General features: G+C 54.6%; 1 protein-coding gene and 1 long non-coding RNA gene across 4 annotated transcripts in view; both read left to right on the forward strand.

Annotated features, from left to right (window-relative positions):
- The first annotated feature begins 929 nt into the window (after positions 1–929).
- On the forward strand, positions 930–4,903 carry LOC132238053 (uncharacterized). The gene is made up of 2 exons (XR_009453719.1): positions 930–1,763; positions 2,548–4,903. It is a non-coding gene; the product is annotated as an uncharacterized LOC132238053 (long non-coding RNA).
- Positions 4,904–11,025: 6,122 nt separating this feature from the next.
- Positions 11,026–26,773, forward strand: part of MFSD6 (major facilitator superfamily domain containing 6) — a 40,682-nt gene continuing 24,934 nt past the window's right edge. The window contains exons 1-2 of one of the 3 annotated variants that reach the window (XM_059702576.1): positions 11,026–11,250; positions 21,975–23,591. In XM_059702576.1, coding sequence (XP_059558559.1) covers positions 22,024–23,591 — 1,568 coding nt within the window. In that variant the 5' untranslated portion in view covers positions 11,026–11,250; positions 21,975–22,023. Of the gene's footprint in view, positions 11,251–20,914; positions 21,020–21,974; positions 23,592–26,773 lie in introns of those variants that run through there. The other 2 variants (XM_059702574.1, XM_059702575.1) reach the window with 2 other exon arrangements.

The raw sequence follows: 26,773 nt of genomic DNA on the forward strand, positions 1-26,773 counted from the left end.
TTCCTGTCATAGAATGAGAGCCGGAGCCTCCTTTCCGCACCTCCACACACACTCACACACACTCTCACACTCACACACACACTCGCACACACACACTCGCACACACACATGCACACACGCTCACACTCACACACACACACACACACACTCTCACACGCACACACACACACTCTCACACTCACACACACTCACATACACACTCTCACACACACTCTCACACACACACACACACATACTCTAATACTCTTACACTCACACTCACATACACACTCTCACACACACACACTCACTCACACTCACACACACACACTCACACACACATGCACACACACTCTCTCACACACACTCACACACTCACACACACTCACACACACACATGCACACACATGCACACACTCACACACATGCACACACGCTCACACATACACACTCACACACTCACACTCACATGCACACACGCTCACATACACACACACACACACGCACGCACACACACATACTCTAATCGTCTTACACTCACACACACACACTCACACACTCACACACACTCACACACTCTCACACACACTCACACACTCACACACATATACTCTAATAATATTACACACACACTCTCACACACACTCACACACACACACACACACACACTCCCTCTCTCCACTCCTCCCCTTGCACACTCTGTTCGGCAGGTGAGAGGAGGGACGGAGCAGCGGTTTCTGCCATGTTCCCATGTGCCACACTTTGAGCCAGAGGGAGACACAGCACCAGCTGCTCCTGGGCCCTCAGTGCCCGCAGAACCATGTCCTGGGACCTGAGCCTGCGCTCCCCACCCCGCACCCCACACACATCTGACAACAGAGCACGGTCCTGGAGCACGTGGGAGGCCAGATGGAAAGACAGCATGGGAACAGAGCAGAGACTGTGCCCGACAGAGGGGGAGCAGCTACGTGTGATTCCGCCACACGCCTGGTGATCTCCTCAGCCCTCTGCTCAGCTCTGGACAGCACCCCCACACCCCCAAATGACAAGGGATCTTTTCTTAAGCAAAAATGGACATGGATCTTTAAAAAAACAAAACAGACAGCCTTTTCCCGCCCTAGAAACCAAATACACATGGTCCCTGGTGGGCTGGCACCCCCCACTGCAGTCCCAGGCTCCTCCTGGTCTACAGCAGCCTGGAGAGGAGGCAGGTGCCCTCCGCAGGCCTCCATCTCAGCCCGCGCTCCTGCCACCCTGCGCCCCCTGGCGGCCGAAGTCGATTTCTGCAGCATTTTCTTTTACAACACAAACCAATGAGAAGAACCGCCTCTTTCTAACAGTACGTTGTTGCACACGGCAATTTATTTAGTGACAGGGCTATCGTTTCTAGAGCCCGAAGTGTGCTCTGTGGTTGACTGTGGACTCTTCCGCTGTACAGGATGGGTAAAAGTAGGTTTACAGTTGTGAGTGCGCAAAACAGAATTTATTCTTGTATTATTTATTAATTATTGTTTGATTTATTCGAATTACAACTGCAAATCTACTTTCCCCCGCTCTGTGTGTTCTCACCATTTAATGTTGAATTCTACAGGTTGATTTTTAAGTCACTGAGTTCATGCCTCACAAAACACACGATGGAGGAGCAGAAACGGGTCACGCTCCTTCATACGCACCAGAATGGAGAACTGGAACGCGGCTCAGGAAAAAGCCTTTGGTGCCTGGCCGGGCAGCTCAGCTGGTTAGATCATCCTCCTGGTGCACCAAGGTTGCGGGTTCGAGCTCAGGTCAGGGCACAGACAAGAGCCAACCCATGGGTGCATCAATACGTGGAACAACAAACGGATGTTTCTCTGTCTCCCTCTTGCAAGTCAGTCAGTAAAAATTTAAGAAAAAGCTCTTGTCCATATGAACATTTTAGAATATGTAAATTATCGATAAAATGCAGTGCAAACAGTCATCTTCGGTGCGATATAAACAGGCAGTTTGTTAACTTACTGGGATGTGGGGGGAGGATGGGGAGCTGGATAGAACAGAGACTCAGATATACTCTGTGAACATCTCTCACACACTGTTGGCCTCTGCAGGGAGGCCAGGGCTGCCTTTAAGTGCAGCTGCAAGGAGGCCTGCATCGATTCTCTTGCATGACCCACGCCAGCGTGCGTGTGAGCTCTAACTTTCATTTCTTTAGAAAAATATTTGCAAAGTAATCTGAGAGCATAATCATTCTGGATTTAAAAAATTTTCCCTCTGTTTTTACAATTGCCTTATACTCCAGTAATTGTTTAATCATTATATATATGTGTGTGTGTGTGTGTGTGTGTGTGTGTGTGTGTGTGTGTGCATATATATATATTGATTTTAGAGAGGAAGGGAGAGGGAGAGAGAGAAATTTCAATGATGAGAGAAAATCATGGATCGGCTGCCTCCTGCACACCCCCACTGGGGATCGAGCCTACAACCCGGGCCTGTGCCCTGACAGGGAATCGAACCGTGACCTACTGGTTCATAGGTCGACACTCAACCACTGAGCCACACAGGCCGGCTAGTTTTACTTTTTAATTTTTACAGGGGTTCTTTGAGGCAAACTGATGACTGCCGGGGAGCAAGAAGGACAGCCAGTGCTCTCTCCTGTAAGCTTCCAAGTCTCCAGTAGGTGTCCCTAGCAAATTTGCAGAGTCACCTAGCAGACATTAAAGGCAAATTACGGCCAAGTTCTTGTCTTGGCTAACTTCTTGCAATGGGTCACTTTTAAACTACATCATCGCATTTTAAACACACCATTTCCCTTAAATAACTCATTCCTTTTATTGTGTTTTAAACTTTCATGACCTGCTTTTTACTGGAAAACATGGGGAAGTAAACAGGAGGAAAACCCACCACCCAAACACCACTGCTGTTGATATTCAGTCAATGTCCCTAAAATTGTCTTTCCTCCAAGCCTAACAGAATGAAATGTGAGCCATGGAGTGGGAGGAAATACTTATAGTCTGGCAAAGGACCTGCATCCAGAAGATACAAAAGACTTCTTCAAGTCAATAAGAAAAAGACAGAAAGCCCAACTGAATAACGGCCAAAGACTCCTTACAAACGAGAGTATTTAAATGGGAAGGTGGTCAACATCACTAGTCATTGGGGAAATGCATTAAAACCACCTAAGGCAGTGGTCGGCAAACTCATTAGTCAACAGAGCCAAATATCAACAGGACAACGACTGAAATTTCTTTTGAGAGCCAAATTTTTTAAACTTAAACTATATAGATAGGTACATTGTTATTAACTTAATTAGGAAGAGCCACACTCAAGGGGCCAAAGAGCCGCATGTGGCTCGCGAGCTGCAGTTTGCCGACCAGGGACCTAAGGGTACCACTGCCCCTCCCCCACCCCCCAGAATAGCTAAGATTCAATCAATATCATCTTGGTGAGAATTTGGAGTCTCTTACAATGCTGGTGAGAGCGTAAGTTTATATCATTTAGGAAACATCTGGCAATATTTCATAAAGCTGAATATGCTTATTCTACGACCCTTTTCTAGGTACGTACCCAACAGAAATGCATGTACGTATCCATCCAAAGACATGCACAAGACTGTCCACAGCAACACTGTTCACAATAGACAAAACCTAAACACCAAGCAAAGGCTCAGCTGCAGCGGGGTGAGCAGGTGTGTCACGGTCCACGGAAAAGGAAGGAAACCACGTGGATTCACCTCCCGTGCGTGATGGTGAGTGAAAGAAGCAACGCACCACCCATACTGTGTGCTGCCGCGTACACGATGCTCAGAACCAAGCCGAACTAATGGAATGAGCCACCGAGGTCCCCTTCAGAAATGTGCTGCTCAGGAAGCGTCTCAGCTGAAGAGAGCTGCCTGGCCCAAGGTGACACCCCTAATCCCGGGCTAGGTATTGGAGCCCTCGCCCCAACGCCGGGGAACTCTGAGGGGTCATGCTAGCGTTCGAGCTCACCGTAGGGATAGGTGGAGACGGCAGTTCAGCCCAGCTCCAGCCTCTGCCCAATCACGTTTCTTTACTCCGTCTTCTCCCCTCCCTTCGCCTTCCCTCCTCTTCTCTCCTCTCCCCCATGGATGGGTCCCAGCTGCCGGGTAACCCTGGAGTCGGCTTCTGTGGGAACCTCCTCTTCCAAGTGAGAGTAGTCATGCTTTGGGGGAGGCAGTGAGTGGAAAGGGGCAGAAGTGAACTTTCAGGGGTGCCAGTATAATGTTCTATGTCTTGACGGCAGACACACAAGTGTGTTCACTGTGTAATAGTTCATTTTGTTTACTTACTGTTGGTATGTTCTACTTTAATGAAAACATTTACAATACAGCCTGGCCGGTGTGGCTCAGTTGGTTGAACATGGTCTTGAACACAAGTCCCAGTCAGGGCACATGTCCGGGTTGTGGGCTCCATCCCCAGCAGGGGGCGTGCAGGAGGCGGCCAATAGATGATTCTCTCTCACATGGATGTTTCTCTCTCTCCCTCTCCCTCCCTCTCTGAAATCAATAAAAACATATTTTTAAGAGAAAGACCACTATTGGCAGTTTAGATTAAAAAACAACAACACACTAAACTGAAGGTCATTCTACCAACTGCCTGACTTGCATCCTGTAAAGTGTTAAGGTCATGAAGACAAGGAAAGGCTGAAGGCCTGTCAGAGGTTGGCGGGAGCTCAGGAGACATACGTGTCACAAGGAGGCCTGGATTAGATCCTGGAATGGAAAGACGTGGGCGGGAGACGGGTGAGATCTAAGTCAGGCCTGTGTGAGGGTTCAGTGAGGTACTGACAGCGATGCCAACTTCTCGCTTTTGATCATTGTACTATGGCTGCGTAGGACGTTAACATCAGAGGAAGTTGGGGTGGGGAGCTCTCTGTTCTATCTTTGTAACGTCTCTCTAAGTATGAAATTATTTCTAAGTAAAAGATTGGGGGGGAAAAAAAAGAAGACTGACAATACCAAGTGAGGGCAAGGAGATGAAACAAGAGAACTGACAGGAGTGTATAAATTCTTGCAGCCACTTTGGAAAACTGTTTGGCATCAACTAATAAAGGTGAAAGCGTGTATAGCCTGTGATTTAGCAACGACACTCGCTCCTAAGTACACGCGACAGAAATTCACACGTGTGTGAGCCAGAGAATATAAATCATCCAAACGTCCATCAACAGAAGAATTTAAAAAACACGTATTGGAAATGAACTACAACAGAAACGTCATTTTTAGCAAAAGAAATCAAACACAATATACCATTTGATTCCAATTAAAGTTCAAACACAGGCAAAACTATGCTGAGGGGTTAGAAATCAGAATGAAATTTACCTCTGGGTAGAGGGGAGGAGCCGTAATTTGTCAGGGTCACAAAGGGACGTTTTGGGGTGCTCTAATGCTCAATTTTCTTGGCATTAGAGTTTAATACATACAGTTTTTAAATATTTATTATAACTCATTGATTTTACCCTTATGACTTAATACAGTTTTCTGAATGTATTTATACTCTATAAACATTTTATAAATTAGAAAACAAGTGTATTTTAAAGATAGTGTAACTGGGTTCCATTCCCAGTGCCTTGGTTTGTATCGGATGCATGTGCAAAGAGGGAAGCCATCATGGAGGCTGCTTCATGGGCCTTAGAGGAGCAGCGGAGGGATGGGCCAGGCGGAGCGCATTAGAGAGATACCCAGGAGAAACACTGGCAAGACTTCAGGGCTCAGTGGAAGGTGGTTAACGACCTGAAACTATGCACTAGGCCAGTAGTTGGCAAACTCATTAGTCAACAGAGCCGAATATCAACAGTACAGTGATTGAAATTTCTTTTGCGAGCCCAATTTTTTAAACTTAAACTATATAGGTAGGTACATTCAACTTTAAATTCACGGTTTTCGTCTTCCGTTTTTCTTTGCTTCTTCTTTGTAGCCATCTCAAACAGGGCACCTAAAAAATGTTTCATTTTATAATAATAAAGGCACCAACATAAAAGAATTACAATTCTCAACTTGATGACAAAAATGCCTGTAGGATCTGCAGCTGGTTGGAAAAATACAGGTAACTTTATGCTTCGAGTAGGTACTTTTGTCACCCACGCGCGATTTGCGGACACGACTAGCACTAACCATTGCACAATGAGACTGCGGACTGACTGGCTCGCTCAACTCGAGCATGAATCGCGCGCACCTCCCCCCGCGCTGCGTCTCCCGTCGCCTACCGACCCACACCCCCCACTTCTTCTAACGCCACTTCTTCAAAACAGACTCGCCAAGGCCGAAAACCGACTTCTGCGCCTGGGCCACGAAGTTTCCATCGCACTGTACGTGTGCGCCCGCACGTGGTATTTTGTGGAAGAGCCACACTCAAGGGGCCTAAGAGCCGCGTGTGGCTCGCGAGCCGCAGTTTGCCAACCACTGCATTAGGCCATAAGGATCGGATGAATTTTTCTTAGGAGGAGAGGAGCATAATGAAAAGTGATGTTTTTTAAAAGTTAACTTGTGTTCCCCTGATAGCATACGCTCCCTTCTACGTGGTCAACCTACTTAGAGCCGTGTGCTTGCTGGTAAATTACCAGCCTCTTGATGGAAGGGCCCTGATTTCATACTCCTCTTTTTTGTAATCCTCACCCGAGGATATTTTCCCATTGATTTTTAGGGGAGATTGGAAGAGAGAGGGAAAGACAGAGAGAAACATCGATGTGGGAGAAACACATCCATTGGTTGCCTCCTGCACGAGCCCCGACCAGGGCCCAGGCTGGGGAAGAGCCTGCAACTGAGGTACGCGCGTGCCCTTGACCAGAATCGAACCCGAAACCCTTCAGTCCGCAAGCCGACGCTCTATCCACTGAGCCACACCGACAGGGGCTGACGTTATACTCTTTCTACCTCTACTCTCCAGGCTCTGAGACGATCTTCTCCCGGGTCTCCCCCTGCTTCTGTGGCTGGTCCTGCCTCGCTCCTGCTCCTAGACCAGCGGGTAAACGCGGCCTTGCTCAGAGCCCCTCAGCCCAGCTCTCTCTAGGCCAGGGGTGGGTCTGTCCGGCCTGCGGGCTGCATCAGGCCCAAGGACTCACTTGGCCTGGCCCCGCCCAGGCTTCAGGGGCGAGCTGACGGACTGTTTCCCCGCACAGCAGGCTCATTTCTAAGCGGCTAACTCTGTGTGGCCCGAGATGATGTGGTGGAGAGCCAGGCCGGCCTTGGCAGAGAAAGGTCCCCCACCTGTCCAGGCGAGGCCCTTCGCCTCCAGGTTGGAAACAGCCTCAATGGCGAAGGCTGCCAAGCCCCGCCCTCTGCTGAGCCTCTCCCAGCCCCACCTGCAAGTCTCACAGGCCTCGCAGACACTGTGCCAAACCCGGGCTCCCTTCCTCCCCCCAGGCCTCCTCCCACGGTCCTCTCCCTCTCGCAAAGGCTACCACCCATCCACCCATGTGGAGCCAGGACCTTGTGAGTCATTCTCCCGCCTCCTTCCCAGCCTGGCACCCAGGATACCGCCCAGGTGTGGCACACTCCCTACAGCGCTCTCCATCCCCGTCCTCTCCATCCCGCGTCCTCTGTCCCTGCTGCTCCAGGCCCCCCCCCCCCCCAGCCCGAGCCTCACCTCTCTCCTTCCTACACGGCCACTCCCACTCCCACTCGCGCCCTCGCCACAGCCACAAAGGCACACAGCCCTCCTGCACACCCTCCCACGGGCCGCACGGGGGCGCGGCCACACTCCATGCTGCCCAGGGCGCACAGGTATCTGTCTGGCTGCTCCTGCCTCCTCTCCAACCTCCTCCCCCGCCTCCCCCTTCCGCCAGCTCCACTCGCTGCCACCCGGGCTGCTCTGTGGTGGGAAGGCCTTCCGGAGCCTTCCCTGGCCTCTGCTCCCGCCTCAGGGTCTCCTGCTCCTTCCTTAGGGGCCTCCCAGCCTCTGATGGGAACCGGGTCCCCTCGTCTTCTCCTGCTCGGAGCACCGGGTCCTGCCCTGTGGACGGGGCCGACTGCCTCCCGCCTCCGTCCTCCTGCCTCTGTGGGGAGAGGATGCAGCTGGCACGCAGCCTCGGCTGAGGGCGGGCTCAGCTCCCCATCCATGTAGGGCCGTGGCTGTTTCAGTCGGAGGGGTGAATGGGCAGAGGGGGCAAGGCTAGGGTTTCCCCTGGAGTGGCCAGCGGGCCAGGAGCCAGGGCCCTGGGGCAGGGGGGGGGCGGCGGGCAGCTGGGAGCACAGGCGGCTCCATCACTGACGGGTCCGAGGAACCTGGTGGTCCCTCACGTTTACACAGGTCAGGTTCCTCCTGCGTAACGGGGGGTGACAGTGTGTGCCTGCATGTGACTTCTTAAAAGGGTTCAATGAATAACCGTCTGGAAGGTGTGTGACAGCGCCGGGCACAGGGAAGTCCTATGTAAGTGTGAGCTGCTGTTATCATGGCCGACGGCAATGTGTTTGCCTTGGTATTTAACAAGGATCGATTCAGCCGGCAGCCCGGAGGGGCTCAGGGAGCTGAGAATCCTCCCGGGCATCGCAGGGTTGCCGGTTCGATTCCCCGTCGGGGCACACACCTGGGTTGTGGGCTTGATCCCGCGTTGAGGAGCTACCGATGACCTGTCTCTCTCTCACTGGCACTTCCCTTTCTCCCCTCCTCTCTCTAAGCATGTCCCTGGATGAGGATTAAAGAAAAGAAGAATCGATTCTGCCAAAGGAGATAAGATAACGAACATTAGGAGGAGAAATGAAGCTAAAGAAGCAAGGGGTTCCTGAGCTACAGGAAGGCTGGCAGGTCCAAGGGCACCAGAGTCTCCGCCCAGTAGGGATGCAGGAAGCACATCCGGCACAGAGGCCACTTGGCCGGCCCTGGCCACACCCGCCCCGGCCACACACCTACACGCTGTCCCGTGGCCCCGCCCTGGCCACACACCTACACGGCACGCTGTCCTCGGCTGAGACGTGCACACGGAGGCCCTAGCACTCGAGGTGACCTGGGGACCCAGAGCTGTGGGCAAGCCTGCGCCCGTCTTCCAGCACCGAAGCTCATGTGGGCTGTGGCACCAGGCGCCCTCATCTGCCAAGCCCCCTCTCGCAGCCTCAACTCTGGTCCTTGCAGCCACACCATCAGCTCAGGGAAGGGGATGCAGCAGGGGAGAGAGAGAGAGAGAGAGAGAGAGAGAGAGAGAGAGAGAGAGAGAGAGAGAGGAGAGACGAGGAAGAAGGGAAAGAGAAAGGCACAGGCCTCTGCATTTTTCATGAACTACCCCACCTGCGGTGCTTAGCTACCCTAAGTGTGTGCATCTACTCCTCCCGCCCCCTCCCCTCCCCAGCGTTGGCCTCTTCATTTTAACTGGACTCAATCTGCCCTGTGCTTTCAGCAGCTTAGTTTTGCCTTTGAGCCTTTCTGGGCGATGACCTCTGGGACCTCCAGCAGCCCGGCAACTTGGAAGCTCATTCCCACACCACACCCACCAGTGACCTCATGGTGGGCGGGGAGACCCGGGGGCGTGGCAGGTCGCCTTGTCTGTCTGTCTGTCTGTCTGTCTGCGTCTTCTCTTAGTTTCACTGGGAGGAGAGCCTGCAGGGAACCAGCAAGGCCCATTAGAACAGGCCTGCGGTGTGGCCTGGAGGCTTTCCTGTCCTATTTGAAACCATCGCCAGCTCCACGCTGGGCAGGTCTGGTTCCCTTCCCAGCACAGAGCTTAACGACCCCCCCCCCAAAAAAAAAACCTCACCCCCCAATCCTTCCAGCTCCCTGCCCCACCCTCCACCTGCAGGACAGAGGGAGCGTGTCAGACCTGCAGTGGGCTCAGTCTTGCCTCCCTTTGCCTTTCGTTTTAAACAAGGTGCCTGGCTAAGGTCCGGATAGATGAGAAGGATGATAATTCTATTGTGACGGCTACTGACCGGGTCTGTTCAGCTTCAACTTATGCAGCTGGAAGCGCCGGAGGCCAGTCCGAGTCCCACAACCACCCAGCGCCTCCGTGAGGAACTGTGGCCCTCGCCCCTTCCCGGCTTCGCTGGGTCAGCGCTGGCTTCGGGGCCCCTCCTCGGGCCACCTTGTCCTTCGTTTCCTCCTTTCTAAAGAGAGACCCCAAGCCCTGAAGCTTTCAGGCGAGGAGCTCAGCCCGAGATAAGGGAAGGCTCTGCCCTCTGCCCGCAGGCACCAGGGCTGTTCCGGTTCCGTTAAGGGTCAGCCCGCTTTCCCCGGGACAGAGGAGTCCTTAGGGCTGTGGGCACCGTCACCGCGTCCCACCCAGACCTGCTCCTGCGCTGCTGCCTATTGCTGCTGTCACTGCGGCCGGGCCCAGCCTGCCCGGGGCCATCGCCCGCAGCCCCCCCCCCCCCCTCTCTCACACATACACACACACACACACACAGCCCACCTCCCTCCCTCCCTCTCTCTTCTCTCCCTCTCTCTCTCACACACACAGCCCATCTCTCTTTCTCTTTCTCTCTTTCTCTTTCTCTCTCTCTCTCTCTCTCTCTCTCTCTCTCTCTCTCTCTCTCTCTCTCTCTCTCTCTCTCTCTCTCGCCTGCTGAAGGGAGGGCACCTTCCCATCCGCACTTCGCGTCGGACCAGAAACACAACCTCATTAGGTTCTGGGCGCAGCTCCAGGCCGCCGCCCCCGCCAGGCGCCAGGCAGAAGCGCCCAGCAGCGCCTTCCCCCTGGAGAGGGGCCGGCCCGGCACCGCCTCCGGGGAGCCCGCCAGCCCCGCGTCCCCCGGTCCCGCCCCGGTGCCCTCTCCTGGGCCCGGCGAGGGCGCCCGCGAGGCCGGGACAGACGCTGGGAGCGCGTCCGTGGAGTGAGCGCTGCGCCCGGCCCTGCGCCAGCGCCGGGACCGTGGCTGTCATCGCGGCTGCGACTCCCAGCCGGGCCCCCGTCCCCCCGCCCCCCCCTACTCCCCCTGCCCCCCGGGAGCCCGCCCGCCTCCTTCCCCGGGGCCCGGACACCGCCCCTCCGCCCGCCGCTCCCCGGCGCATCCCCGCAGCGGGTCCCGCGTCCCGGGCGCAGGGGGCGGAGGCGGGAGGCGCGGCGCCGACGCACCCGCCGCAGGAGGCGGAGCGCGCACCTGGCGGGCCGGGCGGGGCCTGAGCGGTGCGGCGGCGGCGGGAGGAGGAGGAGGAGGCCCGGGAGGAGGGGAAGGCGCCGGGCAGCACAGGGCTCGCCGCTCCCGCCCCGCATCCGCGCCGCGCCCGCCCCGCCCCTGTCGCCCCCGCGGATCGCGACCGCAGGAGATGGTGCGCGCCGCCCCGACGGTCGCCGCCCCGGGGCCCCTCGCCGCCCCGCGCCCCCCGCAGCTGAGCGCCGCCGCTCCGCCCGCAGCAGGTGAGTCCGGGCCCGCGCGGGAGGGACGCGCTCGGGGGGCGCGGGCGCCGCACCCAGGCCTCCCCGCGGGGACCAGCCGCGCGGCCCCGGGACACCCCCCCCCCCCGCGGCGCGCACCTGCTGCCGGGGAAGGGGGGGGCCCAGCGCGGAGCGGGCGGGCGTCTCCTCTACCGCCCCCGGCCGCCGCTCCCTCCTTCCCGGCCTCGGCCTCGGCGGGCTGTCACCTTTGCGGGGTGCTGGGGGGCTCAGCCTGCACCCCCGGCGCTCGGCGCGGGCGGCACTTCCGCAAACGTAACCGGAGCCGGGAAAACAAAGGCGCAGCGCGGGGCCTGGCGGCGGGCGGCCGGGAGGGGAGGGCGGCGGTGGAGCAGCTGGGCCCCGGGATCCAGGCCCTGGGCCGCGGGCGGCCCGCTGCCCGGTGAACACCCCGGGGAGGGGGAGGCAGCCACGGTCCAGGATCCGGGTCCCCTGTGCGTCAGGGGAGGGACCTGACAGCGTCTGCTTCCCGGGTGCATACCTGCAAAACGATCATGATAGTAATGATAATAATAATAACAATAATAATACCTCTCCCCTGCCGGATGCCGCCCTGGCAGCAGTGCCCACCTGTGCTCCAGCTGGTCTCGCGTCCTCAGAGCCCTGAGAGGGTGACGGGCCCCTGCACCCAAGCAGGTGGTGGGGCATGGGAGCGCAGCTCCCGCAGCTACGGCCCCTCGTGGGCACAGGTGCATCCATGCCCGAGGGCCGCACTCGGTGCGCTCCGCCTCGCCCACACACACTGGCAACCACAGCATTTCCTTTCACCCAAAATGTTCACTAGAACCTCACAGAGCTGCTGGGACAGGTGAGCCTCGCCTGTCTGCGGGCGGAGAGAAGCCAGGATTCAAGAGCGGAGGTTGGATCCCAGTTGGTCAACAGTGGTCTGCCCAGGGCCCCGCCTGGCCCGTGCCTGCCTCAGTTTCCCCCTCGCTGTTCTGGAAGTTTAGGATGCTGTGGAAATCCAACCCCATCGGATCTCAGTCTTCAGGATAGATGAATGTCCAGGGGGGTGACCGTGCGATTGACCGGCAACATGTGACGAGAGCAGACGCGCCTTTGGTAGATCCTGTCTGCAAAGCATTCCCTCCCAGGACAGGGCACCTGGCCAGCTGGAGGGGCACATCGCTGAGGGCGGCTGGCCAGTTAGGGGGGCATCACTGAGGCCGCTGGCCAGGGAAAGGGGGGCAGGAGGCCTCCTCGTGGGGAGGGTCAGCTGTGACGCTGCAGCTGCCGGTCATAGCGGACATGGAGATACTTTCAGTTATTCGGGCACCAGACGGTTTGTGCGCATCACACGCTGTAAGGTGCAGGCTGCGTGGCAAGTGGGAGGGGAGTCGGAGTGGGAGGGTCGCAGCTCCGTAATTAAAGCAGTAAAGCATGTTTACAGCAATTACTTTTAAGCCCTTTATGTGTCTATACAAATAAGGCGAATATAAAAACACGAAGGTAAACAAGAGAGAGAGGTTGGCGGGTCCGGTACGGTCACCGTCTGTCTCAGTGTAGGGATTAGTCATGGCCACCAGGCACTTGTGTGAGCCCCTGCTCTGTGGGCGGCACCTTCTTCAGCACGCGACTTCCCAGCCTCTGTTCTGTGGGCGCCGACAGGGAAGCTCAGCAGGAAGGAACTTACACAAACCTCGCAATCAGTGAGAGGTGGGGTTTGATTGGAGCCCGCGGTTCTGGTGCCAGAGCCCAGGAGGGTCCCACCCGCTGCCCTCGCGACTCAGGGCCCATGAGCCTCGCCATCTACTCACGTGCCACCCTGTGCTTCTTGTCTTTGAAAATCAACTTCACTGCAACGTCTGTGTGTTGCATAAGGTGACACTATCTCTGTTAGATTCGACATACTGGAAGTGCATCTCTATTCATGCACATAGGTGTTTCCCCGTGTGATCTCACCATTTCTTAGGTCGAAGGCGAGTGTGGAAACTAATGCAACCAAAGGTATAGGTGGAATCAGGCTTGTTTTGATAGTGCATCTTGTTTCGCAACCTCATGTAGGGAGAAGGAGAAGCAGCCATGTGCCGGTGTCTGCGATCCGCTGGGGTAGTGTCGGGGCGAAAGCAAGGTGCGGTCACTGGGAAAGGAGACTGCAGGAGAGACTCGTGCACGCCACTCTGACACCTGCACACGGCACCCCTGCACCTCACTGTCCCCGCAGCTGCCCTGGGCGCCTGGAGGGGGTGGGCGGGGTGGCGAGCGGAGGGAGCTCTCACTTCGCACCTTTCAAAGTTATATTCGGGCTTTTTAGAAACTTTGCAACAGGCACGTGTTCTTTTATTATCTAAACTAAAAAGGGAAACATGCAGAGTGGAATGGATTCGCTTCACAGAAATCCAAAATAAGAAGAAAAACGAATGTGCCTGAACTCCGTAATGTCAGGACAGCGAAATGGGGCTCAGATCAGAGAGCCGGCGGGCGGTGGTCTAGGCATCTGGGGGTGGGAAGGAAAGGTGGAGAGTCCCCGTGACCGTTCCCCACAGCACCCCCTTTCCCTCCTCAGTCAGGAGGCGCTGATGCACACACAGTGTGTCTGCGAGGCCGAGCGGTCGGCATTGCCCGCTGGTCTCGCGGGTGAGTGCTGGCCGCCCGTGGAGGCATAAATATGGAGGGTGTCCGTTCTGGAGAGGTGGGAGGAGGAGGAGGAAATCCACCTGCCGGTCATCTCATGACATGCTGGCCGTTGCGTGACTCGGGTGTCATTAATGTGGTGACATCATTCAGGAGCAGCAAGCTGTCATCGAGCTCATCTCGTCTGATGCACAGACGGAGGGTGTCCCCCCAAAATGTAAACACACTTTTCTCCTGGCGGCTCAATCGGTGTTTCCTTCTTTTCAGACTTAACCCATTGGAATGAATGATTATTCAAAAGTGTGTCTGCATTTTGGGGGGACACCTTCCCTATTTATGACCTATAACCCCACAGTGCTGCTCAGTTTTCTGTAAGATGAACAATAACGATTGCTTAGGGTCCTTAAAAGTTAATACATTTCCCTGCTGAGACTTAGAAATCTAGAGCCGAATACATTCAGACCTTTCGGAATCAAGAAAACGCTCTTGTGTTTTGTACACGGAAGGAAGGGGTTAAGTTTAGTTTCCTTTGAATCTGATGGAGAGTCCTGAGGAGCTGGGGAAGGTAAGCGTTTTCTCCAGAAGAGAGGTTCTGACCGTTCTGGGTGCCGTCCGGCATTACATGTCAGGTCCTGCTAGTTCGGGCTGAGGGCAGTGTCAGGCTCTTGACTGAAGCAGCTCTGTGCTCACCAGCTTCTCCGGAAACCACGAGATCAAGGGCATAGCCCTCCCTGGCACAGAGCCGGCTCAGAGCAGGGCGAGCGTGGCATCTCCTGGGCACAGCACCTGGGTTCCTGGGAAAGGCAGGCAGGTGCCTCTGATGGGAAGTATGCGTGTGGCGATGGAAACACCCTCACGCCCGCATCCAGAACAGTCAGTCTGGGTGTGGTTCCGCAGTGTCATCAGCATCAGCGGGCGGGGGCCACGCGCGGCCTTTTCCCGCACGTGGAGGGGCGAAGGCCGGTGTTGGCCGGATGTGCGGCCCTGCGCCCCGAGACTCAGCCGGCGGGGATTTCGGCAACGTCTGCTCTGTAGCTGTGTTCTGCGCTCCGTGTGACAGAGAGTTGTTTACTGTTTGGGGGAATGGCAGCGTCTAAATTAAGTCAGTTGGCCAGGCAGCTTTTGGAAGCCAGCAGAGTCGTTTGCTGAGCCGATGATTTATTGGTGCCGAGCCCGAAACAGAAAACCTGGCCAAACCCAAACCAAAAAGAACACAAATGTGAAACGCGCGGACCTGGAGCCTGTGTCCGAACATAGGTCGGCTGTGGAGGCTGCAGCTTTGGTGGTTAGTTCTCGGCTCTAAACAGCACACAGCACACACCCCTGCTCAGCACCCACAGACCTGCCCGGTGTTGTATTCTAAGCATCGCCCTCTGCGCTGTGGGGTGCTGTGGGGCGCTGTGGGGTGCTGTGGGGTGCTGATGGTGGGCTGAGGGCTGTTAAGGCTTGGAAATGCGGATGAGAAGCTGGTGTGCCCAGAGCCCGGCGTGCTTCTGCATGTAGGATGTGGGGTGGGGTGAAAGGTCATGGCGCGGGTGGCAAGAAATCCAGGCTCTCAGGAAAACCATGTCCCAGCTCTGGCTGGCCGCTCGGTCGGTTAGAGTGTCATCCAGTTTCAGGTTCGGTCCCCGGTTGGGGCACAGGCAGGAATCGACCAGTGATGCATACACCAGGGAACAACGATGCTCTCCCTCCGCCTCCCTCTCCCCCTCCCTCTCTCCAAAATCACTGAAAAGACCAGCCGTCCTCCAGGGGTGCGACAGGGGCTGCCACCTCTGTGGCATCCGTTCTGGCTGCACTGAGGAGAGAGACAGTCAGGAAGCACCCTGCCCCCGGAACCCAGGGAAGGCCAACCTGGAGTGACCGAGGACACGTGTGATCTGAGGCCGAGGGGGGCTGAGGGTGAGAAGGAGACGGGGAGTGAGTCATTGTGGCCGGAGGAGCCCAGGGTGGTTCCTGGGGAATAAAAGGGGAACTGGAAAGAGGAACCGACGCCGCGTCGGCCTGATTTGTGGGTCACTGTGCCGAGGGAAAGCGGCGAGGGCTGGGCCGGAGCCCCTCCCTGCGGTCAGTGCTGAGCAGTCCCCGGCCAGCGGGCGGGGCTCCCGGAGGACTCCGAGCCCGGCACGCGGCGGGGAGGTCCCCCAGTCTGTGGAGGACTCACCCCTCACAGCTGCTCGGGGGCGTGTAGGGACCAGGTTAGGGCGGACACACCAGGGCCCGGGATCAACAGGCCTCTCTCAGCGGAGCAAAGCCCACAGCCCCAGGTTGAACACAGAGCAGCAGCTCACAGGGACGTGCCCCGGCTCCGACTGTTAGAGAAATGCGGTCCCGGGGCAGACCGGGCTCCTGGGCTGTTCCGGTGCCTTCCTGCCTCTGCTGGGAGCGTCCGTGGACTTGGTCCCTGATGCGCAGGTGGAACCCTTTGGGAGGGAGTTGGAATAAAAGAGCTTGTTGTTAAGCTTTCAAAAGGGTGACAGGGACACATTTTAATTTTCTTTCCCATATAATGAGGCTCCCCTGTATTTGGAAGGTGTAATGGTGAGTGGATAAAAAAGCTGTGGTACATGTACCCGTGGAATACTATGCAGCTGTGAAAAAGGAGGCTCTCCGACCCTTTGAGACAGCATGGAGGGGCCTGGAGAGCATTGTGAAATAAGCCAGGCAGGAAAGACAAGCATCACATGATCTCACTCACATGTGGCCTCTCATGAACATGATAAGCTGAGCAACACCACAGGCCCAGAGGCATGGAGGCATAGGACAGACTGACAGGTCTCAGAGGGGAGGGGCGGGAGACAGGAAGAGGTGAACCAGAGCTTGGACGCGTATATGCACAGCCCATGGACACAGACAACGGTGTGGTGAAGGCCTGGGGTGGGGGCGGCTAGGGGGTGGGAATTGGGAGACATCTGTAATACTGTCAACAATTAAAAAAAAGCCCTTATAGCAGGTTCCTTCAGCTGTTTCTACTGGCGTGCAGGGTCGGTAGACTTCAACTTAGCAACCCCAGGCCTTTCAGGAACCTCAGGGCCCAGGGCGCCCCGACGGTCACCCAGATGCCTGGTGCCTGCAGCAGTGCTCTTTACACAGCAGACCTCGGAGATGCTGCGGGCTGGTCCGAGGCCTCTGCAGCGAGGCAAGTGTCACCATAAAGCACATCTCAGGTTGTTTGCTGGTGGAGGGTCTTGCCTTCAATTTGTAAAAAAAAAAAAAAAGGCAGTGTCGTAGGCACAAGAGATGGAAGCGCAGTAACAGGAGGCAGGCCTGTGTGTATTTTAACAGTGATCAGTGTTCACTGAAAAGTTATCCAGGAAAGTAGCAGGAAAAAATTGAAGTAACTCCTACACTTACTTCTCAGAGAGAACCCCTAGTAACATTTTGGTGTTATTTTCTACAAGTCTTTTGAAAAAGTGTATCTGGTATGAAGGACATAGATTTACACACATAAACGCTTACATTGCCCAGAAGTCTGTGCCCTGCTTTTTTTCACTTAATGGGGTACGAAGAGCATGAAGATTTCCCCCCTATTCCGTCAATTCGTTTAAGCTCCCAAGTTCTATTCGCTCAGCTCGGTTTTTCTGTCCCATGCGTTAAGGTTCTCTCATATGGCTAGAACGTAATTTAGGCGCCGCTATTACTGATTGCTTCCTTTTAGTTGTGGTTGTTACGAAAACTCCTGAAATGAACATCCTTGCACTTAAGTCTCTGCCGTCTAGAAAGGTGGTACTGCTCTCAGGGAATGAGAGCACCTGTCAGCCTTCCCCACCAGCCAGCACTGCTGCTTTCATTTCATTGGGATGGCGTTTATAGGAAATCTTTTGTCTTCAGTGAGCTCGGTAATAAATATTTTTCTGAAACAAATTGATAGCACACGGTAACTCTCAGTTTATTAGAGCTCCTGAGATGATAGGAAACAATGTTAGGTTATGTATACTGGCATGTGCGTAGGGTATGCATTGTTTGAAGCTGTAGTGTATTTGGGGGCATAAGTAAAAGCAATCGGTGGTCGCTACAGATCTGTAGGAAAGGTGTGTTTTAAAACCCGAGGTCTGTATTTTGACGTAAATGGTAAACTCACAGAGGATGTGTCTGAGCAGTCCCGTCACCCTGTCTGCTGCTGGCCGTCGCTGGGAGCGGGGACTGGGCCCCGGTTCTCCTGGGCAGCCCCCCGCAGCCTCTCTAAGCCCCTCCATCCTGTCCCTTCTGCACAGATAAACGCAGAGCGCCGGCGGCGGCAGCGCCAGCTCATCCTCTCCCTGTTCTGAACATCTCCTGGATTTTGTGGAGAAACCTCACGAGATGGAATCTGTGACTCCTCTTTCCGTGCTGCCCTGTGAGCTGCCACGGCCGCCGGCCCGGAGCTCGCTCTGCGACAGGAAATCAGTCGGAGAGAGAGAAGCGCGTGAGGTTCCGGGCTGCCTCCCGCGTGTGCGTCAGCTGTCAGCAGTGTTTCATCAGGAGCCCATGCTGATACCTAGGAACCTATTTCCATGTGGGTCGCCAAGGGCTAAGGGCCTAAATTGCACAATTTTTTATTGACATTTAGTTTCACAAAGTGAAAGTGAAGGCCACTTGGCTTTTATTACGGGAGCCATGTTCAGGGTCAAAGAGATGAAAGTAACTTGCTCCTTTTGCCCTCTGAGAGGGTTGAAGGGAAATGCGTTAGAGAGGGTTTCCGCCCTTTTTATTCACGTTTATTATGTTACAAGTAAAATCCACACAGTGTTCCCGCAGGGACTGTATTGAATGAATAGTCATTCCCTGCCTGGAGGTGCGCATTCCAGTCCATGACCCTACACTGTGGACGTGGACGTGGACATGGAAGTGGACATGGATGTGGATGTGGACGTGAATTCACGCGCATCGCTGGGTAAACTCGGGGGGTGCCAGGAAACCCCAGGACACAGGCAGGGAAGAACGCTCTAGAACACTTGCAGAAGGAGGCCCAGGGTGTTCATGAAAAAGTCTAAGACGACGACCACCACCAACAGCAGACGTTCATCCGTGAGTAGACTCCTGCGTTAGAGAAGACCTGGACCCCTCTGCGAGTCAGTCCCCTCGGGTTTGTGTTTTATCCCCGTTTTACAAAAAAAGAGGCTCAGAGAGGCACTGGTTTGTCGGAGCCAAGAGAGCAACGGGAACTTCTCTCTGTGCTTCTGAAAGTCAGTTCACCTCTGGGCACATTAACCTCGAGTGACTCCTTACATGTATGTCGCCATCAGTGCTGGTCAGTATTTCTCGGGAGCTTATACGAGCAGAGGGCAGTATCCTAAGTGCTAGATCCTCCCGGAAGGGGCGTATGATCCAGCTGGGCAGACAGGAAGTAACTATAAAAAGAGCAATAAATTCCCTTCAGGCCCACAACAGCTCGGGCGGAGGGCACCTGCGGAAGGAGGGGGAGGAGTCAGGAGCACATCGCCGTCCGCGCTCCTCTGGGTGTCGGGAGGATTGTGTAAGAGCAAAGCCCTGTCGGGGTTTATCACAGGACGTTAGCGTGGACAGTTCGTGTTAAGACTCTACACCAAGAAAACGGCCAAATGTCCGGGAATCCTTAGGGGGGTGCGGCCGCTAAACCTGCCCATCCGTCCCCACACTGAAGTCAGAATCATCTTTGTGAAACACAAACGTGACCCTGACGCTTTGCTGTTTACGTCTCCTCAGTGGCTTCCATTGGGCCGAAAAGAAATGGTGCCCACACGTTTTTAGTGTCTGCCAGGCCCTGTGCTGAGCAGGACCTCCCCGAGGGAAACGATGACGGTGTCCCGCCACGCCCTGCGATCGCCTGTCTTCTCTCCAGTTCGGTCACTGTGTCACCCCAAAACGCTATGTGATGGGACCAGGCCGTACGTGATGCTTTGAGACTTTGTCCATGATTCTTTTGCGATTCATTCGGGTCATTGTATGGGGCAATCGTTGGTTCCTTTCTATTGCTGCGGAATATTCCATGGTGTGGCTGCACCACAGTTTGTTTAACCATTCATCCATTGGAGGACACCTGGGCTGTTTCCATTTTGGGGCTATGTTAGGAATACAAGTGCTGTAAACGTGTGTGTTTTTATATGAAGTCAGTGACCCTTTCTCTGGGATAAATATTGCTGGGTCCTGTGGTAGCCACGGGCTTAGATTTATAAGAAACGGCCCCATTTTACAGCCCCACCAGCAATGAGCAGGGAGTTTGATCCTCGGCATCCGTGTCGGAATTTGGCGTTGTCACGATTTTTACTTTCGCCGTTCGCACCGGTGTGCAGCGACACGTCATATTTGTAGTTTACATTTCCTTAATGATGCTGAACATTTCATCTGTATATCCTGTGTGGCCTCTTGGTGAAATGCCTCTTCATGTCTTGGGTCTGTTTTCTAATTGGCTTTTTTATTGTCCAGTTTGGAGAGCGCTTTATATATTGTGGGTAATAATCCTTTGTGGAATATGTGGCTTTCAAATAGTTTCCCACCTGTAGGTCCATCCTCTTAGCAGGGTCGTCTGCAGAGCAAAAGTTTAGATTTTGACAAAGTCTGAGATTGTGATAGGGATGGTGTTAAACCTGTAGACAAATTTGAGGAGAATGGAACATGTCATGTCTCTCCATTGACTTAGACCTGTGTTTCTTTCACCAGCATTTTGCAGTTTTCAACATACAGCCCTGCAGGTTTTGCTAACCTCAATCTTTCAGCAGTTGTAAGTGGGATTATATTTTAAAGGTTGGTGTCCAGGGGCATTGCTGGTCTACAGACACACAAGTGGATTTTTATGTGTGTTTGTCTTGTATCCTGTGAACTTGTTGAACTCACTTCCTGGTTCTAGAAGGTTTTAGAGATTTCTTGGGATTTCCTCCCTGGACAGCCATTTCCAATAAAGACAGTTTCTGTCTTCCCTTTGGACCTGCGTGACTCCTGTTTCCTTCTCTTTCCTCGTGGCGCTGGCTAGGGCTTCCAGCTCCACGTTGCCTGAGGGTGGTGAGGACAGACAGTCTTGCTTTGTCCCCATAGAGAGAAAGCGCTCTCTGCCTTCAGCCATCAGGTGTCATGCTCTCTGCAGGTTCCACCAGGGTGACGCTCGCCTCCGTTCCTGTTTTTCTGAGACTTTTCATGAATGACTTCTTCATTTTGTCAGATGGGTGATGGGACCCTATTTTCTTCTTCTTGGCATCTTGATATGGTGGGTTACGTCGATTGATTTTCCAATATTGCACCTTGAATAGACCCATCTGGGTCATCCTGTACAATTCTTTTTATATATTTCTAAGCTTTCTTTCCTAGTATTTTGCTAGGGACTTTTGAATCTATATTCATAAGGAATATGGTTTTGTAGTTTTCTGGTTGTTGGACTTTTTTCTGAATGTAGGGTTCTGGGTGGGCAGTTCTTTCAGCACTTAAACACTATTGGCCCCTTCCGTCGGCGTCCGTGGTTTCTGATGAGAAACCGTGGGTTTGGAGTTGTTTTTCCCCTATTGGTAAGTTGTAATTCCTGTTTCGCTGCTTTCACGATTCATCTTTGGTTTTCGTTTTCTTACACTGCAATCCCTGAAAGCACACCTGGAGAAACGCATGTAACATCAGCCACTGGAGGCTGCTTCCTCACCACTGTGTCTGTCCTCTCCTGGCTGCAGCACCAAGGCCTGGTCAGGCCAGTGTTTCTCCTTCATTTGGTTGGAATCAGGAGCTGCTTTCTGTTTTTCTCTGGAAACGGAATGGGCTGGGCTACCTTGATTTCCTAAATATTCTAGACTTCCTAGTTCAGTGGCTACGTTTGAGCAGAAAAACCCAGAAACTAGAAATACTATTTAGTTTCAGTTCCCTATGTGGTTTAGACCTAATCCCTATCCTTTGGGCGTGTTTGGTAGGAATCCGTGAAAAGATTCGAATGAACCTGAGCTATCAACCTGTCACCGGGAGATGCGATGAGTCAGTCAGTGGCCAGAAAGAACATTGGATGTTTCGACAGGTTTTCAGAGCCGGTGTTGTATGGCGGCAGGTGACCCGTGGGGAGGATTCACTCCCACGGTTACTCTTCGCTGCCGTTTGAAACGCCTCTGCGTCCCGCAAGATGAAGCTTCGTGCTCACATGTTATCGGTGTCGTCACTAAGCCATCCTTTGCCTTTTACTCTAACAGGCCAGCAGCCAACACTGTGAAGTGGCACTTCCGATGGTGGTGACGAGCCATGGCGGCCGATGATAAAGTGGCCATCCTCACGGACGACGAGGAGGAGCAGAAGCGGAAGTACGTGCTCGCCGATCCTTTCAATGGCATTTCCAGGGAGCAGGAGCCGCCGCCTCACGAGACCCCCTCGTCCACAGCCACGGAGGCCGCCCCCGATGAGGAGGTGGACTGGATCGAGAGACACTGCGTGAAGATCAACAACGACCTGCTCGTCTCCAAGGTCTTCTACTTCTTCTTCTACGCCGCGTACGGCTCTCTGTACCCCCTGCTGCCCGTGTACTATAAGCAGCTGGGCATGTCCCCCAGCCAGAGCGGGCTGCTGGTGGGCATCCGCTACTTCATTGAGTTCTGCAGCGCCCCCTTTTGGGGCGTGGTTGCGGATCGCTTTAAGAAGGGCAAAATCGTCCTCCTCTTTTCCCTTCTGTGCTGGGTTTTATTCAACCTGGGCATCGGCTTTGTCAAGCCCGCCACCTTGAGGTGTGTACCAAAGACGCCCCCAACGGCCCGCCCCGCCAACGCCAGTCACCTGCTAACCCTCCTGCCAGCGAATTCCTCCTTCATTTCTTCGGCGACGCCGCCCCCCCGGAGGCCGAGGGAGAGGAGAGGCCTGCTCCTTGCCAGCGGGCCCACGGCGGCGGCGGCGGGAGACCCCGGGCCCAACGTCACGGAGCCTCTCACCTTCCCAACAGCCGCCGACAGGACCAGCGCGCGCACGCTGCCGCCGCAGACCGAGGACGTGACGGACGTCAGCAAGGACCTGACCTTGATCCCAAGCACGGCAGCCCCTGCCCCCCCGGGGATTGCCACCAGAGAGCCCACCACTACCGTCGTCACTACCACCAGGTCTCTGCCTTCTGACCAGGTCACTCTGCTTTACGACCAGCAAGAAGTGGAAGCCATCTTCCTGGTGATCCTGGTGGTGGTCATCATCGGAGAGTTCTTCAGTGCCTCCTCTGTCACCATTGTGGACACGGTGACGCTCCAGTACCTGGGCAAACACAGGGACCGCTATGGGCTGCAGCGCATGTGGGGCTCCCTGGGCTGGGGCCTGGCCATGCTGTCCGTGGGCATCGGGATCGACTACACCCACATCGAGGTGCTCGTCCACGGGAAGGGGTGCCGGCCCCCCGAGTACCGCAACTACCAGATCGTCTTCATCGTCTTCGGGGTCCTCATGACCCTGGCCTTGATCGTGGCCACTCAGTTCCGGTTCCGCTACGACCACTTCAAAAGTGACGAGGGTCGAGGCAAGGAGGTGGAGATCGCCCCGGTGGAGAGAGGCAGCCCCACCGAATCCGCCGAGGAGGTGCCCGCCGCGAGCCACGCGCAGGCCGCCAGCTTCTGGGACCTGATCCGCCTGCTGTGCAGCGTGCAGTACGGCTCCGTGCTCTTCGTGGCCTGGTTCATGGGCTTTGGCTACGGCTTCGTGTTCACCTTCCTCTACTGGCACCTGGAGGACCTGAACGGGACCACCACCCTCTTCGGGGTGTGCTCCGTGCTGAGTCACGTGTCCGAGCTGACGGCTTATTTTTTCAGTCACAAGCTCATCGAGTTGATCGGCCACATCAGGTAGGAACCTTGCTGCATGGTCTTACAACTCCTGGGGTATCCGACCTCCCCTTTCCATGGTCTTACACCTCCTGGGGTATCCAACCTCCCCTTTCCATGGTCTTATAGCTCCTGTGGTCACATGGGTGGATATGATCATGTGTGTTGGGGTGAGAACAGGGCTTTCTCTTTAAGAGAGAAACGAAAGGAAGGAAGGAGGGAGCCTCGCTGGATTATCTAAAACAAACAAGCAGAACATGCTGCGTGCTCTCAGCAAGGAGCCTGGGAGTGAGTGCTCTGAGGCGCGGGAGCACCAGCTGTGGGAGCACCAGCTGTGGGAGCACCAGCTGCAGGAGCATGTCACCCTGGGCCTCCGGGGCCCACCCATCGCAGGCACCAGCGGAGGGGGCGGGAGGGGATGAAGAGGGTTCTGTTTTCTCAGCCTTCGGTGATTCTTGGCCACTTGCTGACACACAGACCTCGACCGCCTGGGGCCGTGGTCGGCAAACTGCGGCTCGCGAGCCACATGCGGCTCTTTGGCCCCTTGAGTGTGGCTCTTCCTAAGCCTCAGGAGTACCCTAATGAAGTTAATAACAATGTACCTACCTATATAGTTTAAGTTTAAAAAATGTGGCTCTCAAAAGAAACTTCAATCGTTGTGCTGTTGATATTTGGCTCTGTTGGCTAATGAGTTTGCCGACCACTGACCTGGGGTATAGATGTCTGCTCCGTTCAGTCGGCTGTGGTGTGGCCCCCACAACCCCCTACTTCCTGTGAGTTCGTGGAGGAAAACGCTTCTATCAGAGCTTCCTGATTATGACATGAGTTTCTGTGTTTTTATCTGCCACGAACACATGGGGCATTTACACATCCTCCTCCTCCCTAAATGCTCCATGGAACCCTTTTAGCCGAAAAAATGAAATGCTTGGTTCTCCTCTGTGTGGTGTTTCTCCCCCTGGTGTCGGTCTGGAGTGGATGGGGCAGCGCTTGCCCTCTGAGTCCTGCTTCGTCACTGGCTCTGCAAGGAGGAGCCAGCCCCACGCCAGGCGCTCTGACCTCACAGGCAAGTCTGGCACGGCCGCTCCTAACGTTGGAAGTTGCCGTAACAGAAGAGGCGACTGTGTGCGTCCGCGTGTGCAGGGCAGTCTCCGCACCTGCTGTTCCTGTGAGAAATCAGGAAGGAGAAACAGACACGGACAAGACTTGAGAAACCCTGATCTCTTCTTTTCATGTCCCTTTTACTCACTGAAGAGAATATGTTATCATTTAAAGTTTCAACCTAGAACCATTCTTTTCCCCAAACAACTGTACATTTTTCCCATGTTTGGTTTGGTTTCGCTTTGGGAGGCTGTGCCCTATCCCTTCTTTCTCAAACCTTTGACCCCCTGGTGGTCACTGAACAAAGCCAGGCCCTGTGTGGGTGGTTCCCAGACCCAGAGTCCCCGGGCACACTCCGGGGGCCCAAGCTGCAGACGGTGCTGCAATATTAAGGAGGTGGGGTGACCTTGGCCTCGTCCGGGTCATGCGTATGTTCTCCGAGTCGCAGAGATGAACTAGTAGACAGTTCTCCTCAGCCCGGGTGCCTGAGTGCCAGCCGCTTTCACTGTTAAAACCAGTCGTTCGTGTTTTTCTTTCCTAAGCATTCGGAGTTACTCACCAGTTAGAAGCCTACGGCTCCCTTAGCTTTTCTGGTTTTATGTCCAGCAGGCACCTTCCGTTTCTTAGCGATGTGGGGGAGAAGGCTCCGTGGTCACCTGCTGCTCCCAGGGGCCTGCTGGGATCCATCAATTTGTGATCACTCACCTCTTTGGCATTTTAATTCCGTCCATTAGGATGTATTATCTTAACTACGTTTTCAGGGATTCTGATAGCGTAGTGAGGTTCTGCCCCTGTGTTCAGGTGGAATGCGTATGGGTGTGTTTTTCTGGTGAGAATTTTGGGCGCCCCGTCAGTTGGTGGTGGTTGACTTTGGGGGTTTGAAAATGTGGTGGTGACAGTTTAAACTTTTCCTTGGAAAAACATCAGACATTAAATAATCGATGAAGAGAAGTTATCTTTCTGTGAATTCATGGACTTTGTTTCCCTGGATGGAGCACAAGGAGGGAGCTCTCTGTGGCTCTTACCTATGCAGATGGTTTTCAACATTCTGTGCCGGTCTCATTGGGAGTTTGTTTTTAGGGGTCAGCACCACCAGAAAAATTGTAACTATCCTAATTTCCACAAATTACAGTTCATACCAGAATAATTTTTGAAAATATGATTGCCCACTTTTGATCCACTTAGTATTTGAACAGCTCTTACTGTTGGGCCCAGTTTTTCAGGGAGTAGCCTGTCTATCTGTGTAAACACACACACACACACCCACACACATGCACACACGCACAGAGTAAATTATTTCTTTGATTTTGACCTTGGATTTTGTCCTCTGGGACGTGGCTTTCTCAGGCAAACAGGAAATGCTTAGTATTTCCACTAAAAGATGTAACTTCTTTTGACTTGAAATCACAAGGCTTTGGGATTTACAGCAAGTATATTTCTGGGCTACTCCCTCTAAAGATGATAACTGGACACCTTTCGCTAGAAACGTAAATGCATCGTAAGGGCACACGCAACACCTCGCCGGATGTCTCAGCAGCTGTGAGTGGTGATCAAGACACATGGCAAGGAATCACTGGTAAATTCGTCAGTCCTTGCTTGCCAGTATTAGGCCACCACCTGTGGTTTCTGATTTAACTTTGTTTGCATCTCAGGGACACACTCGAACCTACTCAGTCAGCTCTGACCTCGCCTGGAGGTCCTTGCACTGCGGTCAGCGTGGCCAGGCCCGGTCCTGCGGGAGGGTGACATGGTAACCACGACTCGCCGTTAGTTATACTTAAGAGGAGCCACGTACCCACGTGAGCTAGCCGGCGGCTGGGCAGGAGGAAACACAGGATGCACACCGGCAGGGAGGAGCACGCCGGCTTTCTGGGGCCTGCAGGAGCCCCGATAGCGGACAGGGGTGCACGTGTGTTCCCCGAGGAAGGGCAGTCAGACCACAAAGGAGGAAGCGCAGCTGGGGGGGGGGGGGTGCGTGGAGAAGGCGGGGTTTGCGCTGCCTGACGGGTCTGAGAGGCCGTGGTTAGAATGTCTTCTTGTTCTGTTTCTCATCCTCTCTCCCTGTTTCTCCGCCCTCTGTGTGCTATTCGTCTCCCGGACCCACC

Source organism: Myotis daubentonii, chromosome 7, assembly GCF_963259705.1.
Source record: "Myotis daubentonii chromosome 7, mMyoDau2.1, whole genome shotgun sequence".
In the NCBI taxonomy this organism is placed as follows: domain Eukaryota; kingdom Metazoa; phylum Chordata; class Mammalia; order Chiroptera; family Vespertilionidae; genus Myotis; species Myotis daubentonii.